This window comes from Carlito syrichta, unplaced genomic scaffold, assembly GCF_000164805.1.
Source record: "Carlito syrichta isolate Samal-C Ts95f unplaced genomic scaffold, Tarsius_syrichta-2.0.1 Scaffold117918, whole genome shotgun sequence".
Classification (NCBI taxonomy): Eukaryota; Metazoa; Chordata; class Mammalia; order Primates; family Tarsiidae; genus Carlito; species Carlito syrichta.
In genome coordinates this window covers 161145-181603 of record NW_007062014.1, presented here as the reverse complement: position 1 = coordinate 181603, position 20459 = coordinate 161145, and the positions used below count along the sequence as shown (strand labels likewise).

Sequence of the window (20459 nt, the reverse complement as noted above, 5' to 3'; positions counted from 1 at the left end):
CTTCTATCTCAGTTTCGCAAGTAGCTGGGACTACAGGCACTTGCCACTATGCCTAGCTAATTATTTTATTTTATTTTTTCGTAGAGACAAAGTCTTACTATATTGCCCAGGCTGGTGTCAAACTCCTGGGCTCAAGGAATCTTCCCACCTTGGCCTCTCAAAGTGCTGGGATTACAGGTGTGAGCCACTGTGCCCGGCCTACCATTTTATCATTATATAATGTTCTTTGTCTTTTGTGACAGTTTTTGACTTAAAGTCTATTTCTTCTCTTATTATGTTCTTTATTTCAGTAAATGGTGACAGTATTCATCCAAGTGTTCAAGCCATATTTGGTCAATCTTCATATTCTCTTCATGATCGTTTATTTTCAAACCTGATCCCACTTCTAATTCGATTATTACCTTATTTAGGGCTCTTACCATTTCTTATTTGGGTTATTTGAATATTTTTCTAACTAGTCTTTCTATTTTGAGTCTTGAACCCAATTATCTATCTGTATGCCTTACTACCTCTAGTCCTATTTCTTAAGCTATCCCTCAAATTCCCTTAATGTATTCCCAGCTGCCTTAGTCAGACATAAATTCCATTAATATGGTAGAACAGTGTTTTCTTTAATAGTAACATATCCACATGAAGAAAAATGAATTCAAGTTCCTTAAAAGTGAAATTGGTATATTATTAAATAATAAATGTCTGGTGTGTTTTATGCTTCCTATAAAGAAAGTATCAGTGTGGTATAATATTGCTCTTGGTTACTAAATGTATTCCATGCCATATATACATTTTTGTTTTAGACGCGAGAACAGGAAGAATTAGAGGAAGCCTTAGAAGTAGAACGGCAGGAAAATGAACAAAGAAGACTATTTATACAAAAAGAAGAACAGCTGCAACAGATTCTCAAAAGGAAGAATAAACAGGCATTTTTAGATGAACTGGTATGTGTTAACGCTAATTGTGATTTTTAAAAACTTTATTTTTCAGAGTTTACCTTTCCTTTAAGAGAGCAACATATCTAATATGACCACTATTTCTTAATAGATTGTTGATATGTTTTTAAAACACAAAAACACATTGTTTTTGGAGCACTTTTCCTCCTGATTAACTGATTTTCTAATAATTATCTCAGTTTCAAGTGTTTTGGCTCTGTGCTAAATATTATTTTGACTCTGGTTACTCTGTGACAAGTATAGTTTATATTTTTGAATGACAAAATAATATTTGAAAGAAATGGCAGTATTTTTGTAAATTATTGGTGTTTTCCAGCAGTTAACTTCTTAGGTAGTCAATGTTGTTAGATAATAGCAGTAATAATAACTAAGGTCTATTGAATGTTTCGTGGATTTGCTACTATATCATTTGATGCTTATAACCCATGTGATAATGACATCACAAACTAGAAAATCTTCCTCTCTGGGAAAGCCCTTTTTCATTCTTTTCTTCTCCTTTCTGTTCACATAATTAATTTCTCTGAGGCATTTCTTTAATGGCAACATACTTAGCTCCCCTGTCTAATTGATATGCTGTTATTTTATGATGGGGCAAATGTGCATGTGTGTATTCTACTACATGCACATTTTTGCCCCAAAAAGTATTTAAGCCAGTTAACCAGAAATAAAAAGAGCAAGCAAGACTACTTAAATTAGAAGTAGGTGAGAAAGTAAAGGTAAAATTAGGGTAAAGGTATTAATGAGGCTTAGAATAAAATGCTTATCATAAAACCCTATGTAGGCCAGGTGCTGTGTGGCTCATGCCTGTAATCCCAGCACTTTGGGAGGCTGAGGCAGGAGGATCTCTTGAGGTCAGGGATTTAAGACCAGCCTGGGCAGCGGAGTGAGACATGAGACTTTGTATCTACAAAAAATAAAAAAAGTCTCTACAGGTGTGGTGGCACATGCCTGTAGTCCCAGCTACTCAGTAAGCTGAGGCAGAAGGATCACCTGAGCCTAGGAGGTTGAGGCTGTGGTGAGCTATGATTATGCCACTGCACTCCAGTCTGGGTGACAGAATGAGACTTTGACTAAAAAACAACAACAATAACGAAACCTCCCCAAAACTCTGTCTGTTTTCAGTGAGTGGAATGTGAATTTGACTCTAAAAATGGGGATAGCAGCATAATAAATAGAATAATGATATTTTCTCTAGCAATTTTCATTATTTCTTTCTTGAAATTATTAGTGGCAGGTATGGCTTTTACAGTTGAAATGACACACGTGTTGTATTTTACATTTTTATAGATGTGTTTGGTGAGAAATTAGAAACTTTAAAGAATGAATTCGTAAATATTGATGTTATTATAATTGCTTTCCCCTCATTTATACAAAGAACATGCTCTTTTTGAATTATGCTTCCCCTCTATACAATTAATTGAATTAATCACAAATATAGAACTTTTATGTAAGAAGAAAATATACTCTTAACATTTTATGTTCCTTCTGACAGAAGAGCTTTAGATCTTGTTTTGAACCTAGCCAGCTTCGCATAGCACTTATTCTTGCATAAGCTGCTATAGGCATGAAGCTCCCCTTTAATTCAGTAAGTCATGAAATAAGATGTAAAACTGCTATTGTTGTACATTGTGTATAATCTGGAGTTAATATTGACTTTTGTGAGTTCTTTTCCCTACTTCCTGTTTTCTTCACCTGCAAGTCATTACTGCACATACTTTCCTTACTGTTTAGATCGGGTAACATGGTGGTTAAATAATTCTTAGTAATTTACTGTATTCATTAGTGCAATTAATTACAAGATTGGTTTAGAATACCTCTGCAATTCGAATTTCTGGTTTCCATTTTAAAATCTATTTTTAAAGATTTTTAGTTACATTAATTTTTCAATCTTTATTAAAATTTTTTGTTATAAATAGTAAAATACTTTATGACTAATGAATTAATTGCATTTCTTTTTATCTTCTTGAACCCTTATTATCTAAGTAAAAAATACATTGTATTTTTTATGTATGTTTATGTGTGAGATTTTGTTAAAATACGATAGCTTTTGCAAATATATCTAGAAGCTTAAATCTTAGAATTATTCTCTACACCTAATTTAAGCAACTAGTACTACTTATTAGAATTCTTTTCTCTCCTGTTTTGGGGTTTGATTCTTGTATCCAAAGCCATTTTTTAACCTTGCATTACATTATGCTGTATGTGAATTTTAATGTCATGATTTTAATGTTTATGGCTTAGTATTTGCCATAATGGTGGCTAAAAAGTCAATTTATTTAATCCTAACTGTAAATTTTTAAAAACAAGTTGGAAAAAGATTTTTAAACAGGTCCTGACTTATTAAATCTTTTTCTATTCCTGTTTGAAATTTTTCTTCAGTTTATGTCTTAAATTTTGTATGGGCTAATATTGTTGTCAAACGCAGTAGGTGATTTTTATTAGAAATATTGTTTGCCAGATGGCTTACTTGAAGTTAGTTAAAATAATCTTTTAAAAATGGTCATTATATAGCTTTTAATGAGTATTACAGGCAGTTCTTATTAAAAATTTCTTTAAATATTAAACAATGTGCCTTCAGGCAATTAATATACGTTAGGGAACACTGCAAGGTAAAATGTAGTGCTAAGAATGAAATAACTTGAAAGGCTAAATCTGCATGTTAGGTATTCCCCAGAGAATGTGTATTTCACATAGTTTATTTTACTCTGTGGATTTTTTTGTTGTTGTTAGAACTTCTGCTTTATTCTGGCTTTTCCAGGCTTCAAAATTTGAGTGCTAAAATAGAATAAAGTAGGTTAAAGTTCCATGCTTTAGTATTAAAATTAGTTTTAGATTTCTAGAATGTTTATTTTTATTAAATTTCACCTCTTTACCAAGACATTTTAACATTCAGTTTCTTTTATGTGAATGTGAAACCAGGATTTTAAAAAGGTAATTCTTGATTAGTAACTTTTTTTTGAAGTGAACACATTGTCTTGCTTTTATGTACGAACTTTTGCTTTTTAAAATACCAGTTTTGGAAAGGCACTTGAATTCATTTAGAATATAAACTGGGAAGTACTGCTTTAACTTTTTAGCCAAGGAAATTTATTTTTTTTCTGTTAGTTTCTACATAGAAAAAGAATAACTTTTAAAAGATAGTTTTGGCCACAGTCTATTAAAAATATTCCTTAATTTTATATTTTATTCTAAAATTCTTAATCTAAATCTAGAATAGCTGCAGGGATTCATAGCAATACAGCTACTAATGCATAACTAATGTTTTGGTGTGGAATATGAAAGGTATACTAATATATTCTCATACTGTATTTATTACTTCTTTATTTTTTATCTAAATGTCTTTATTATTGTTAAAGCCAGTTTTCAATTATTTTGCTCTTTAATGAGACTCTATTTTATAAATAAAATTTGTGTCCTTTTATTTACTTTTTAAAAGTTTAAATCTTTGTAACTTGCTCTTGCAGAGCCACTTCTACAAAATCTTGATGTGCAGCTTTATTCTAGGATAATTCTGTTGAATAAAGTTGCTTGTTATTTGACTCATTTCTATACTGTAACTTTAAAACAATTCCTTTAAATATATTAATTAGGGCAACTTCCTCAGGAGTTTTTCTGTCTTCTCAATAAATCCTGCTTTCTTAAAAAAATATATATATACATATATGTGTACACACACACACACACACACACACACACACACACACGCACACACACACACACACACACCCCACATTTGTGCCTAAAAAATTTATAAAGTTGTTAGATTTGGAAAGAAAATTAGAGTCTGTTGTTTGTTTGCTTTTGTACTGTGAAATGTTAACAGTAGCATTTCTTCAGAATTAAATTCTAGGTGATCACTATTGTAAAGATTTATAGCCTCTTTGAACGATTTGTTTTTGCAGATAGCCTTAGTATAGAAATGTGTTTATACTTTCATCTTTGTTTACCGATATAGAAAGTATTATGTATGTGTGTGCGTGTGCTGTGCATGTACGTGTGTGTGTGTATGTGTGTGTGAGAGAGAGAGAGACAGAGAGAGACAGAAAGGGAGGCAGGGAGGTAGAGGGAGAGGGAGGGAGGGAGAGAGGGAGAGAGAAAATATGAGAATGAGAGATAGAGATGTATTTCCTCCCTCTTTGTCTCCCTCTGCATGTGTTTCTGGGTTATTATTTAACTGACAACTCAGAAAGGAAAAAGTCTGGATATCATTTAGTTTAGACTTTAGCTCCATAGCACTTTAGACATATAAGAGGACTTCTTGTTAAACAGAATAAGTAATAGTCTACATATTCGAAGTAGTCAATAATTTGCTCGTGGTATTAAAATATGTATGTATGCACGTTTTAGTAAATAGTGGCCCTGATTTAGAATCAATATAAGATAATTTAAACTGTTTACCTATTATTTGTAACTTAATTTAAAAGTTTATACTTAAATTTTAAAAGTAAGTCAGTAAAGGAGAAAATAAATATACTTTTGGTTGTACTTACAATAGTTCCATTGTGCAAAACAGAACAAGGATCATTTCCAAACGGTCTCAGGTGAAATCTAATGGGAAATGATTTTAAACTGGTCTGAATTCACTGGTACAAAGAATGTGTCTTAGATAAACATCTGATCTAAGTTATAGTACTTTGTACAACTCTTTTTGTGATTACCCTCTTTTTTTTGTTTTAATAAATATGGTTGGTTTGCTAGGTGAAATAGGACCTTTTAATGTGGATTTTATAAAAAAATACTTGTTTGCAGGTTATTTTGATTTATGAGTCTACAACAGTCTTTTCTTATTATGGAATGTTAATATTTTTTGTAGTGTTCTCCATAAAATGAATATTTAGTTTGACATTAAATGCTTATGGAAGAGGCATAACTTAAAATACAAGTCTTGTTGCTTTTTAGTTTTTTCTTTCTGCATTTCATGTTGAACTTGAACTATTCTTACAGGAGAGTTCTGATCTCCCCGTTGCTCTGCTTTTGGCTCAGCATAAAGATAGATCTACACAATTAGAAATGCAACTTGAGAAACCCAAACCTATAAAACCAGTGACATTTTCCACAGGCATCAAAATGGTAAGCCTTATTTTAATTGCTTGTTTTAAAGATATTTTTTTCAAGGATTACAGGTTATAAATTTATGATTTCTATAGTAAACTGAAATGTTCAGAAGTTTCAAAACAGCATCTGCTCTAGGGTAAATGTCTGGAAATATAGATATGTGCAGTATGAATAAAGTTAAAAGTAATAAATAACTTTCTTTTTTATTATATATTTTTTATTTTAAAATTGTGGGGTATAGTTAAGGGTTAGGTATACAAATATTCATTGGGCAGGTACCCTTTTGATGAGTTGTGCCCCCCTTTCCCCAGACAGTTATTGACTACTGTTAATCCCACCTCCTTTTCCCTCCCTGTTCCCCTCCATAGTTTCCCACCACTGTCAATCCTTTTCTTACAGTATTCCTGTAGTTGTTCCAGGTCCACTTATGAGTGAAAACATGTGATGCTCAGATCTTTGTTTCTGTGAGATATCACTCAGTATTATAAACTCTAATTCCATCCAGGATGCTGCTAAATTCATGATTTTGTTCTTTTTTGTGGCTGCGTAATATTCCATTGTGTATATATACCACATTTTAAAAATCCAATCCTCTTTTGATTGACAGCATGGTTGGTTCCATGATCTTGCTATTGTGAACAATGCTGCGATAAACATGCGTGTGCAGTTATCTTTTTTATGGAGTGATTTGAGTTCTTCAGGGTATATTCCCAGGTGAAATAGGGGTCATATGGAAGGCCGATTTTTAGAGTATTTAGAAATCGCCACACTTATTTCCACATAGGCTGTACTAGTTTACACTCCCACCAACAGTGTATAAGTGTTCCCTTTTCGCCACATCCTCTCCAACATCTGTTATTTTTTGAGTTATTGATGATAGCCATTCTGACTGGAGTTAGGTGGTATCTCGGTGTAGTTTTAATTTGCATCTCCTTGATGACTAGTGAGGTTGAACATTTCTTCATGTATCTGTTGGCCGCTCATATGTCTTCTTCTGAGAAGTATCTGTTCATATATTTTTCCCACTTTGTAATGGGGTTGTTTTTTTCTTTTTGGCATATTTGAGTTCCTTGTGGATCCTTGATGTTAAGGCCTTTGTCAGACATGGAGTTAGCAAATATTTTTTCCCAGTCTGTGGGCTGTCTCCCTGCTCTTTTGATGGTTTCTTTGACTTTACAGAAGGTTGTCAGTTTAATGAGGTCCCACTTGTCTATCTTATCTCTTATGACCTGGGCACTTCAGGTTTTGCTCAGGAATTGGATACCAATTCCAACTTCCATAAGGGTGTGCCCTGCATTTTCTAAAGTTCTGATGGTTTGAGGTTTTACATTTAGGTCTCTGATCCATTTAGAGTTAATTTTTGTGTATGGGGATAGATAGAGGTCCTGTTTGAATCTTCTGCATGTGGTCAGCCAGTTTTCCCAGGACTATTTGCTGAATAGGTTCTCCTTGTAATAAATAATTTTCAAAGTACACAACACAATTTTGCTATGTGTGATATTGGATTCATTTGTTTTTTGTATTCCATGTGAATTTTTAAGCTTATAGGAAAACATTTCTTAAAAGAAAATGCATAAATATTGTTAGGAAAGTAATCATCTGCAAATATGAAAAATGAGAAAGCAAACATATCAATTTATATTTCCTTCCAAACAGTTCTTCTTCACATATGTATTTAAAAAAAAATTTTAAAACCATTTTCAGCTTCTAGACAGTTTTAAGGATAGACTAATTTGGGTTTTAAAATAGTTTATTTTTTATTTTCGAATTCAAAGGAAATATTTTATAAGCCAATGATATATTTGGATACTTTTATAAAGTTTTTGTTTGTTTAGGAAATATATACTTTGGCCTGTTAAGTGTAATATGTGTTTAACATTCAGATTTTTTAGATATAGCCATTCTAAATATATAATTAAAATTAGTGGTTATATTTTAAAATAGTCTCATTAGAGTAGTATAAAAATATGGTTAGGGCCAAGTGCAGTGGCTCACGACTGTAATCTCAGCAGTTTGGAAGGCCAGGTGGGAGGATTGCTTAAGTCCAGAAGTTCAGGATCAACCTGGACAACACAACACATCTTCGTCTCTACAAAAAAACAAAAATAACAACAAAGATTAGTTAGGCATCGCAGTATGTACCTGTAATCCAAGCTACTCAGGAGGCTGAGTCAGAAGGCTCACCTGAGCCCAGGAATTTGAGGCTGTGGTGAGCCATGATTATGCCACTGTACTGCAACCTGGGTGACAGAATGAGACCCCCAACTTAAAAAAAAATGTGGTTAGGAATGATAAATGTTTGAAGTGATGGATATCCGAATTACTTTGATTTGATTATTACACATTAATATAAGTATCAAAGTATTACATGTACCTCCCAAATAGGTACAACTATTATATGTCAATTAAACAATGGTTTGAAAAGTATGGCAACATTATAAAGGTATGGTTAAGGATTTGAACTTTGAAGCCAAACAGACCCAAGTTCAATTCTCAACTACCCTATTTAGGCTGCTGCTTGACATGAGCAAATTAGTTTGCTGCAGTAATAAGCCTTTTTTTTCCTCATCTGTAAAAAGGCAATGATAATACCTATCTCATGATCTTGCTGAGGATATTATTTCATTTAATGTAAACAAAGTGCCCAGCATGGTGCTTGGATTATAGTAAGCTCTCAATAATGAGGCTAGTTGTTACTAATAAAAACATGAGTTGATAATACAGGTGACTGTACTAATTTATTCCATAAAATTTTACATTCTGTAACTATATTTAATGAAAACACTGGAATTAGAGTTAGAAGATTCACTTTCAAATATTGCCTGTAACTTAGCTGGTTCTAAGTTAAACAGTTCAAATTTTGCCAGTAACTTACCTGATCTTCTTGTCTCTACAAAAAATAAAGCAATTATCCAGGTGGGGTGGCTCTCACATGTAATCCCAGCTACTTGGGAAGCTGAGGCAGAAGGGTCACCTGAGACCAAAGGTTGCAGTGAGCTGTGATCATGCCACTGCACTCCAGCCTGGGTGACTGAGTGAGATACTGACTAAAAAAGAAATTTTTTTTTTGTCTTGTGACCTTGAACAAGTTGTCTTATTTCATTGTTCTCATCTATTAAATAGGGTTATTTCTTGGTTTATAGGATTGCACTGAGGATTAAATAACGTATGCCTTGGATATTGCCTGTCACTTACACAGAGTCCAATAAATCTGAAATAAAAATTAATCAGCATTTTGCAGATGCTGCTAATTTCCAAAGGAAGAAAGCATTCTATAATATTTTGTTTTTATAATATAATCCTTCTACATATGTCTGTTATATTTGTATATAAATGCTGTCTTAAATTTTTTTATTTTTTCTTTAAAAATTTCCTTTTAAAATATAAAACTTAACCAACTAAGACTTTTAGGCTTATAGTTTATTGTGAAATGATTATAGTGTCTAATTTAATATTATGCATTATCAAGTTTATGGAAGAGTATTTCTTATTTAATCTTGTTATGCTAAGGTATATTCTCTGTATCTTTCTTTCCCATGCTGCTATATTGTTGTCCTGCTATTATTAAGACTTGAGCATTCCTTATACTAAGACTTAGAATCATTGCACTATAATTATAAATTTACCTTTCTTTCTCTCTTTAGCAATCTTTTTTTTTTTTTGAGTTGGAGTCTCACTCTGTTGCCCAGACTGGAGTGCAGTGGCTGCTCCCAGCCACCGCAGCCTCGAACTGCTGGGCTCTGGCAATCCTTCCGCCTCAGCCTTCCGAGTAGCTGGAATTACAGGCATGCGCTACCACGCCCGGCTGATTTTTTGTAGAGATGAGGTCTCGCTGCCCAGACGGGTCTCGAACCTGTGGGCTCAGGCAATCCACTTACCTCAGCCTCCCAAAGGTGCGGGATTACAGGCTGAGCCACCGAGCCGGGCTTCTCTCTTTAGCAATCTTTAAGGCAGTCTATCTAGGTGCCTAGAGCCAGCACTAACAGGCTTTCCATAAATCTTGGCTGGAAGCTAGATAATTAAATAGATGAATGGGTGAATGAATAAATGAATAGATAGTTGATTAGAGTTGTAACAGAATTTATCTATTTTAAAGTAGGCACTAAATGAATTCCTTAGTGAATTATAAATATCAGCAACTTTGACATTTTGGTGAATGAGTTTATTTATTTATTTATTTCTTAAATTGGTACATATTGCTTTTTTGAAAATATCTAGTGTACTTTCAGGAAGTCATAAAAGTAGCAGTAACTGGAAAGTGCAGAATAGTTTAGCCATAGTAGGTGTTCTGAATTTTGGTGAAATGAGTAGAAGAGTATTGGTTAGATTATTAAATATATTTCCTCACTCTCTTGGAAAGTTACTTGGGTACTTCTTTGAGATAAATTTTAGAGACAGAAGGCAGTTATTTCAATCTGTACTTGGTTTGTGTCATTATTGGCTAGATGATCTAATAAACTGTGTAAGAACTTTTTGAATTAAGAATTGAATTTTCTCTGTTTTTTCTGAGTTTTAAAACTCAAAATGATGGAGTTTTCAGAATTTTTGGTTGACTTTTATCATTGTAATCTTGTATTGCAAAGCTAGTGTTAATGACATGTGACATTTAAAGTGGCAAAAGGCAGGTGAAAAGACCAGTAAAGTCAATAATTTACTGTAATGAAGTCTGATACTCAGATGACACAGTATTACTCAAGAATGTATTCTGTAAATTGAGGATGATGAGTATGCAAGAATGAATGTCTCAAAACTTTATCAAAGTCTATTTCTAATTAGAGATAATACTCTAATTTTAAAAGACAAAGAAAGGACTGTTTCTTTCCTCTGATCTCCATGGATAAAGTCATAGTTGCTGTACTTTTATTGTTACTTGTGATATAATATTGCTTCAGTTTTAGCAAATGCATAGCAGTTGCTCCTATTTTCCAGTTCTCTTTCTTATTTTTTTGAGTTGGAGTCTCACTCAACTCAGTCGCCCAGATTGGAGTGCAGTGGCCGCTCCCGGTCACCGCAGCCTCGATCTGCTGGTCTCCGGCAATCCTTCTGCCTCAGCCTTCCAAGTAGCCGGAATTACAGGCGTGCGCTACCACGCCCGGCTGATTTTTGATTTATTGTTGAGATGAGGTCTCACCAAGCTGCCCAGGTGGGTCTCGAACCTGCGGGCTCAGGCAATCCATTCACCTCGGCCTTGCAAAGCGCGGGATTACAGGCTGAGCCACCGAGCCCAGCCAAATTCTCGTTCTTTTATGGCATATATAAGATTAAGATCTGTCTTATAGTCTAAGTAGAAAGCACAATAACTCATATCAAGTCTTTTGCAACAGTTTTTTCCCCCCAATTGCTAACTACTGCATTTGAAAATTTGAATAATTTGGAATTAAGTTGGCTCCACCTCCAAAATTTATCTTGAATTCACCCACTGGTCTCCATCTCAATCATCCTAGGCTGGTTGCCATAATTTCTCTCCTGGACTGCTGCAGTAACATTCTATCTGCTTTTTTCTGTTCATCTCTGTACTCTGTAATCTATCCTACAAGCCTTTTGGGGGGTTTCGCAGATGAGTGAATGATGGCAAATAAACAAAATTGAAAAGTTAGATAATCATTTTCTTGCTTTATATCTTCCAATGCCTATCCAATATAATTAGAATAAAACCTAGAATACTAAGCATGTACTTTCTCACCTCTGAGAAAATAACATTTGCACTAAGAAGTGAATGATGAAAAGAAGTTAGTCTTGCAAACATCCAAGCAGAGAAAAGAGCAATAACACATAGACTTAAGGTAAGAAACAGCATGTTCTAGAAACAGACAAAAGACTGTTAAAGAGAATGTTTTTCTCCTTTCCTTGTTCATTATACTCAATTCACACTGACCTTTTGATCATTCTATCTTAAGTATCTTTCTTCCACTCCCCATCCCCATCATGTGTTATGCTTTTTAACCCTTTATAACATATATCAGTATCAGAAAATGTTTTATGGGTACATTGTTTAATTTTTATCTCTACCACTAGAATATAAACTCTGTGAACCTAGAATGAGGCTTATCTCTAGCACCTATTTAATGAATATACATAGTAGACCTCCATTAAGTATTTTGGATAAGTGAATTAATCTTATATATTAGGCTCATGTAGAGTAGTCTGAAGGTCCTGAAGAACTTTCAGCCTTCTGTACCTTTCTGTACCTCTGCTTGGAATATACTTAACTGCTTATGAACACCTTAAGTATAATTTATGGCACTGAACAAATGAACTTTCTTGTATGTGTAATTTAATTACATATTTTGATGCCCTCCCCAGCATTTTGTGTATGTTTTTGTTATATGGTATAGCTCTTGCTTTGCCTTGCAGTTGATTATTTTCCATGGCTCTCTCATATTAGTTGAGCTTCCTTGAAGACAGAATGTGTTCTGTGGCAGAATTTTATATGTTCTTACAGGACCTAAATATCATACTATGTAATTAGTGGGTGTGCAGTAACTTTAAAAAAAATAAATTATTGTTCTCTTTATTTTTCTTAACTTCAGGGCATTCTGCTTTGCCCTTGAGAGACTCCCAATTGGGTCGAGAAGGATTTGATGTAGCATACAACCAAGATAAAGTGAAAAAAATTATTTTTATGGATATGTCTGCATTTCTATCACTTTATCATATTGTCATATCCCATGACCAATAAGAATTACAGTTTATGTATTCCTCCTCATCTGTTTTTATCTCTTCATTCTTATCTGTGGTAAATGTTGGAATTCACACGACCTTCTGAGTAGACTTCTTAGGTAGTCTAGAGCTTTTCTTTCGGCTTAAGTAGAGGCAACATAAAATCTACATCCTTCTTTCAACTTGACAGAGTAGTTGTTGGTGGTCTTTCTCTGTTTTAGAATGTTCTGTTTATTAAAAATGGAATTATTTGGGAAGGCCAGCTTTAAAATATTTTGAAGAACAATAGTTGGTGAACAAATCTACTTACTTGAGCATGACACGAGCAAATACTCAGTAAATATATCCATTGCGGTAACACTGCTTCAGCAGCATACTTTTAATGATAAAGGAATTCAATCTCAACTCATCTTGGAGCACATTTAGTAAACTTCCCTCTATTTTACCTCTTCAGGAATCACTTGGATGAACAGATGAGTCTTGTGCCCTGGCTTTAGGGTCAACAACCATGAAGACTGACAAAGGAATCAAATTCTAGAACTGAGAACTCACTACTGTGAATACTTTGCCTTTAGTTGTCCCTGAATTCCTATGAGAGCTTGTTAGCAGAAGTGCTCTGTTTTTATCTGATTAGTTTTGGGTGGAGATAGGGGATGTGCTGTAAGATTTCCTTTTTTGCTCAAAGACGTATTATACCCAGATTTCCTTTTTGCTCAGACGTATTATTTGTTTTTATGAATGTTTAACATTCTGCAGCAAGGCAAATAGATTTGGAGAGAAAAAAATTATTTGTCTTCATATTGTCTTTGTGTTCTGAAAGTCTTTCTCTGAATGACCTTTTAGACTTCCATTACTTTTAATTTTCTGTCTTTCTTGCATTATTGCCTTTTGTAACTAAGAAGTTACTGTTCTTACAAGATTGTAAGAAGAAAGGCCCTTAAAATATAAAAATGTCAAGTTTTAATCTGTAAATTTATGAATATTTTTATTTTTTCTCTCATGTATCTATCATTCCTCTCTCCATCTGTTTATCCAGCTACTCTTTTTGAATTTTTAAATTTCCTTGTTTTTTTATGTGTGTGCTCGCTACTAGATTATAAACATCTTGAAGGCAGAGGCTGCATATTTTAACTTAGTTTTATATGATTATGGCTATGTGGGTATTTAATATCAAATATTTATGATCAGTTTTAAACTTTCAAATGTAGGAAGTATTAACATATCTTCAAATAATATAAAGAAAAATGTTGGCCGAGCTCGATGGCTCAGCCTATAATCCCAGCCCTTTGGGAGGCCGAGGCAAATGGATTGCCTGAGCCCACGGATTTGCGACCAGCCCCCGCAACTTGACGAGACCTCATCTCTACATAAATAATTAGCTGGGCGTGGTAGCACATGCCCATAGTTCCGGCTACTTGGAAGGCTGAGGCGGAAGGATTACTGGAGTCCAGCAGGTCAACGCTGGGGTGGGGTGGCCGTGGGCGTGCCACTGCACTCCTGCCTGGGTGATGGAGTGAGAATCCAAATTAAAAAAAAAAAAAAACAGAAAAAAGAAAAATGTTACTCGTTAATGAATTAACAAAGTATTTTAATTGAGAGACCATATAGTATAGAAGAAAGTAGATCATCATGGATAAACTCAGACCCAATATGGGATTAAATCCTAGCTTTACCCTTATTAGATATGCTGCCATGGGTAAGATATTACTTTATTCTTCTGTGTTTGTTTTCTCACTTGTGAAGTTGAGAACTTTTAACTTCATATGATTATTCAGAGGATTGAAATGTATACATAAAATGCTAAACCAGGTGCCCAGTGTATTCTTACCACATGGTAAACAGTAGTAATGAGCAACTATATTGTTACCAGTATAATGTTTGTTATTTTTTGTAGTTAGATATCTGAGTGAGTTATTTTATTATTTTTATTTGAACCAAATGCTGAATATTGTCATAATAAGGATTTCATTACATTCTTAAGTTAAATGACTCTATGTGCATTAATGAGTCTTTATATGCAATAAGGTAATTGGATCATCTATCTCACACCATAATCCCCCAGTCAATTTCAGGAGTATAATAGAAAAGTAAAACAATAAAGATTTCTTTAAGAAAGTGGAAAAAAACAGGCCAGTGAGTGACACAGTTATTTATAAAACATATGACTAATAAAAGGCTTAGATCCAGAACATATAAAGAACTTGTATAAGTCAGGCTCAGTGGCTCAGCCTGTAATCCCGCGCCTTTGGGAGGCTGAGGTGAGTGGATTGCCTGAGCCTGCGAGTTCGAGACCCGCCTGGGCAGCGAGACCTCATCTCTACGATAAATCAAAAACTCAGCTGGGCATGGTAGCGCATACCTGTAGTTCCGGCTACTTGGAAGGCTGAGGCGGAAGGATTGCCGGAGCCCAGCAGGTCGAGGCTGCGGTGCCTGGTAGTGGCTGCTGCACTCCAGTCTAGGTGACAGAGTGAGACTCCAACTCAAAAAAAAAAAAAAGAACTTGTATATATGAACAAGAGTCTTGAGTAGGCATTTTGCAAAATAGGGTAGCCAGTGCTCAACCTCATTAGTGGTCAGTGAGAGAAAATGAAAATTAAAATCACAACACACCACTAAGTACCCACTAGAATGGCTAATGATGAAAAGATAGAAAATCACAGTTGATTCAAGGGTAAAGTAAAAATTTAGAGTGATGTCTTATTTATGTGACTTTATTTGTGCCTATTTTTTACTGAATGTGGAGGTTGACATAGAATATAGATGAAATTCTACATTTGTGAATTTAAGTGTTTTATAGTCTTTGGAAAAATCAATCTGAAACGAAGTATAAAAAGTGACTTTTATTGAGCACCTATATCCCAGGGTTGATTTCGTTGGATGAATTGTTATTAAGTGCCTACTCTAAGCCAGGCACAGACTGTGTTCTAGATATACAAGAACATAAACATTGCTTAATAATTTGTGACCCAAAGATGGGAACAACAGAAAACAACAGGCACTGCTAAGGGAAGAAGAGAGGGGGAATAAAATCATCCATTGTGTACCATGCTTACCACTGGGGGTGGAGGAGTGGGCCTATTAGAGGTTCAAAACTAGCCTTCATGCACTTTATCTATGTAACAAATCCTCACATGTACCCCATGATCCTAAAATGAAAATAAATAAATAAAATAAACACCATCATGACTACTGGAAAATGCCTCACTTCCATGCACAAAAGAGGCCACTAAAAAGCATTTGTGGATCAATATCCTATTTTTAAAAAATAAATAGAATAAAAGTTCCATGCTTCTAAAGACCAAAAAAGAATTTTTGATCTATGATAGCTCTTTTTATATATTTATATAAATTATAAATTTATATATTATTTTTATATTTCCATGAATGAATGATATGGTTTTCCTATTTTTGCAGATGTGAAAACTGCGTCTCAGAGAAGTTAGGTCACATTTAAAAGATGACACTGAAACTCATTCTCTATTATGCCTCATTATTTAACGAAAATATCAAAAAACAAATGTATATATTCGGATTCAGGTGTCTTCTGATTTAAAGACAGCTAAGATTTGAGCTCTTGTTTCTAATAGTGGGCTGATTGTATGTACTGGGCAATTTAAGACGCAGGAGGCAGCACAATGACTCTCCTCCTGATCTGGTTTAAAGAAAGCCAAACACAACAGATGAAGTCAGATATGCTCAACTTGGAGAGAGGGTCAAAGGAAGATGAATAAATATGGTTAAGATTTTTGGAAACAGATCCTTTGAGATGTGACTGAAAAACTGAATTTATTTGTTTAATAAACTAGAGAAAGATGAAGGGTTAAAATGGGCATAAAATAATGGCTAAGACAAGGATTTACTTATTATATAGTCACATAGGTAGAGTTGAGATAGTCAGTGAACATATTTTGGTTAGGAATATTCATATAGGTTGTGCAGGATGCAGTTTTTGAAGCATATTTTCTAGGAACTAAACTCTCAGAGTAGAAGAATGTTAGGGTTAGGATCTTAGAAAAACTGTACATAATTTGTAATTTCAATATCAAAGAGCATTTTAATTAATCATTGTTTTATGCATAATAGGAGAAACTTCATTTTATATATATTTGTGCCTCCTGTGTGGTGATGCCTTTTGAACTCTTAAGTGAGGGCTGTAACTTTGTTTCTCAGTTAGGTGTTAGTTGTTTTAAATTAATTGGTTCAAATTCCAATAATACAATTGTACAGCCTTCTATTTATCATTTTATGCATCTAATTTATATTTTTCTCAGCATATGGATATGGTTGCTTTTCTTGATTACATTATTCTTAGTTGAACCAGTGAACAGAACTCAAAGTTTTTTCATTACTAGATAATTGGTGTCAATAAATATCCATACAAGCAAATCTTAGTCTTTTGGAAGTTAATGAAGGCACATTTGTCATCTCATAAAATAAGGAGTGAGACTGGAAGCTGAGAATCTGGCGCTTCTCAGACGTGATGGTATTCTAAACTTCACTCTTATTCTGTTTGTGTGCAAGCTGCACATAGACTCACTCACAAAGATAACCTAAGTACTGTTTCTAAGGATAACTTTTGATGCTTTGTGGTTGGTTATTGGGGAGTAGTATTGGAGAGTATGCCATATAATACCAAAGAGGAAAACTGTTTGAGTAGTTTGACCCTGATATCTAAAAAAAATATTTATATTACTAATAGGTGGGCCACAAGGGAACAGAGTGCTCATTTGACATATAAATTGGCTTTTCTAAGTGCAACAAATAGTATTTAGTTATTTGTTTCAAGTATTGCTTATTCCTCTGAACTCTTTGGAAGATTTAACTTTGTTAAAATATGTGTTATAGAAAATTAATATACATTTGTATCTGAAATAAGAAAATAAAAGTTATGTTGAGCAGTCAGTTTTATCCTATAAAATCGTAAACTTATGCCAGACAGCTTAGGCACTTTACGTGTTGCTTAAAAAACAAAACCTTACCAAATATTAATAGTTCTATTTTTATATAATTTACACTTAGGTAGCAAATAAAAGTATATAGCAATTAAAGAAATCTCGCAAAGATGCAAATATTTTAGAGTATTTATGTTTTTATCTATACATGTGTTTTAAAATGTAAGTCCAATGAACAATAATAGTTTTATCAGTTCTTTTTATGCCATATAATTAACTGGGCGAGTAATTAACCAGGTGAGGTGATTACTCTCTCTTAGCATTTAAATGTCTCCAAATATTTTGTTATTTCAATAAAGTTGTAGTATATTCTAATTTTCACATAGAAATCCCTGAAGAGTGATAAAAGTAAATAGAAATTTGCTTAATTCCAATATATTAAGGGAAATGGAAGCTCTTAAAACTTAAGATAATCCTGTGGTAAGTACTTAAATATGATTTTAATAAATCTTTTATAAAATGAGTGACCACTACAGATTAAAATTCTAAATTTGAATTTTATTATGTCAGAATTGTTTAAAATGGGTAGTCCTTATATTATTATGAGAGATTTGAATTGTGGCTTCTCTAGTACATATATGGGGGTCCGAAAGATGTTATCTATGTATTACTTTTCGAGTTGAATTAAATTATGGTAGCAATGTGTATATAGTATGGTGTTCACTCAGCTGTGCTTCCCCTATTTTCGTCCTACCTGTTGCATGGTGTGCTAGCATTCATTTGATAATGCCATTTTTTGAGGGAACATCACACTTAAAAATGGCACCTCCCCCATATACTAGTTGTATGGCCTCGGGCAAATCAGTTAACCTCTTTCAGTCTTGATTTACTCAATTTTTAAGTAGGAGATTAATGCCTATGTTATAAGGTCAGTGAGTATTTTTTGAAGTATTATGTAAAACTCTTAGGATACCTAGCCTATTGTAAAGATTACTAAGTATAAATAGAAATAGATATAAATAAAAACTATAACAGACCAGTAAATTGTGATTGCAGGTAGAGTTTATGACTTATAACTGTTAATTTTATACCATTTATTTTTTACTAGATATTTTATCTATAGGCCCCTGTGCAGTAGGGAAAAAACAACTGTTTTTCTCCTACTATATACACATTCAACACAGAGCACTTCTGGTCACCAAAATGTGTGGAGTGCCCCCCATACCAAGTAACTCTGCAAGAGATAGAATTCAACACAATTCTGACACTAATCAGAGTTAGTGTAGACCTCACAGTTTAGGGACTCAGTCCCCAAAATTGGCCCCAACTTCTGACACCAATCAAAAGCTCCATGTTGTAATCTATGCTTTTGAGTGACTGAATTACTGTAAAATTAGAGGTTCCCATGACCCTGCCCTCTGGTTTAATCATGTGCTAGAGTGGCTCACAGAAGTGAGGGAAACATTTATATTTAACAGTTTATTGTAAAGGATGTTACAAAGGATACGGATAGACAGCCAGATGGAAAAAAATGCATAGGGCAAGGTAAAGGGGAAGGGGTGTGAAACTTCCTTGCCCTCTGAAGGTGGGCCACCTTCCTGGCACTTCCATGTGTTCAGCAACCCAGAAGCTCTTCAAACCTTGTTTGGTTTTTTCGGGTAGCTTCTTTACTGTAGGCTTAAGAAATCATTGACCATTTGTGTTCATCTCCACCTTCAGCCCCTCTCCTCTTCTCCAGAGGCTGGGGGGTCTGGAGCTGAAAGTTCCTAACCCTCTAATAACCTGGTTGGCTCTCCTGGCAACCAACCCCCATCCTGAGGCTATTCAGAAGCTCCCAGCCCTCTCATTAGCATACAAGAAGACACATCACTTTGGAGACTCCAAGGATTTTTGGAGATGTGTATCAGGAAGTGGGACAAAGAACAAATATATATTTCTTATTAAAAATCACAGTATCACAAACCCCAAATTCCTATAGAACCCTTAAAAAAATTTTTTTGTATTAATTATACTATGGATATATAAGTGAAAACACTGAAATATTTAGTGTCAAAATCACAAGTAACAAATTATACCCCATGAATTTTATGTAATGTTCTTTCTCATACTTTACATGGCAAAGCGAAAAATTGTTAATGGTCAAACTGTTGGCTTCAGAATTTATAGCAGTGTTTGAATTTATTCTAGGAAATTTGATAATCTGTCTAGACGAGCACAGGCAGAAATAATGAGACTGGGTTGTGAGTTATATCAGTTACTTTAATTAACTGATATAATGGAGACAAAGTAAAATCGGTGTTCTGTGAATAGTGGGAAGCTTTGACTCTTTTAGTCCTATTCAGGAGGACTTTGCAGATGCTTAAAAATGTGGAAATATTCTTAGTCTGTAATGCAGAAACAATGGTTTTCTACTTAATGTAATCAAACATTTTTCTACAACATAGTCTACATACTTTTTTCTGTATTGCTTAATGCAGTGAGGCACATTTTCAGTCTTTATCAGGTATCAGTCAGTTTATCAGTAGCGTTTTATTAAGTTTCTATCATATTTGTGTTTCAATCAGTATCTGAAAATTTTCTCACTTAATCCTCAGAGCTATTCTGCAGAGTGACATTCCTATTTATGAGGAATGGAGTATGGAAGATTTAATTAATTCTGGAAAAAAAGTATCTACCTCAGAAAAATGGAAGGAAAGAAAGAAGGCATTCCATATTTGAAATGAGTGCGTGGGATCACTGTGAGCCAAAAAGTGGAAGGAGTGAATTTAGCAAAACTCATTTCATAGTTCCAGGAATTTTTTGATAAATTAGTACATTAATTTCAAAATGCAAATCTTTTCTTTGCTTCCTAGGAGGTTACGTAAAATCAAATACATAGATTTATTTTTATGTGCAAGAGTTTTAC

At 33.9% G+C, this 20459-nt stretch overlaps 1 protein-coding gene across 1 annotated transcript in view; it reads left to right on the top strand.

Annotated features, from left to right (window-relative positions):
- Nucleotides 1–794: 794 nt before the first annotated feature.
- Nucleotides 795–20459, top strand: part of MNAT1 (MNAT1, CDK activating kinase assembly factor) — a gene marked incomplete at its 5' end in the record, with an annotated part of 152498 nt that continues 132833 nt past the window's right edge. The window contains 2 exons of the mRNA XM_008074813.1: nucleotides 795–935; nucleotides 5892–6017. Of these exons, the coding sequence (XP_008073004.1) occupies nucleotides 795–935; nucleotides 5892–6017 (267 nt within the window). The remainder of the gene's footprint in view (nucleotides 936–5891; nucleotides 6018–20459) is intronic.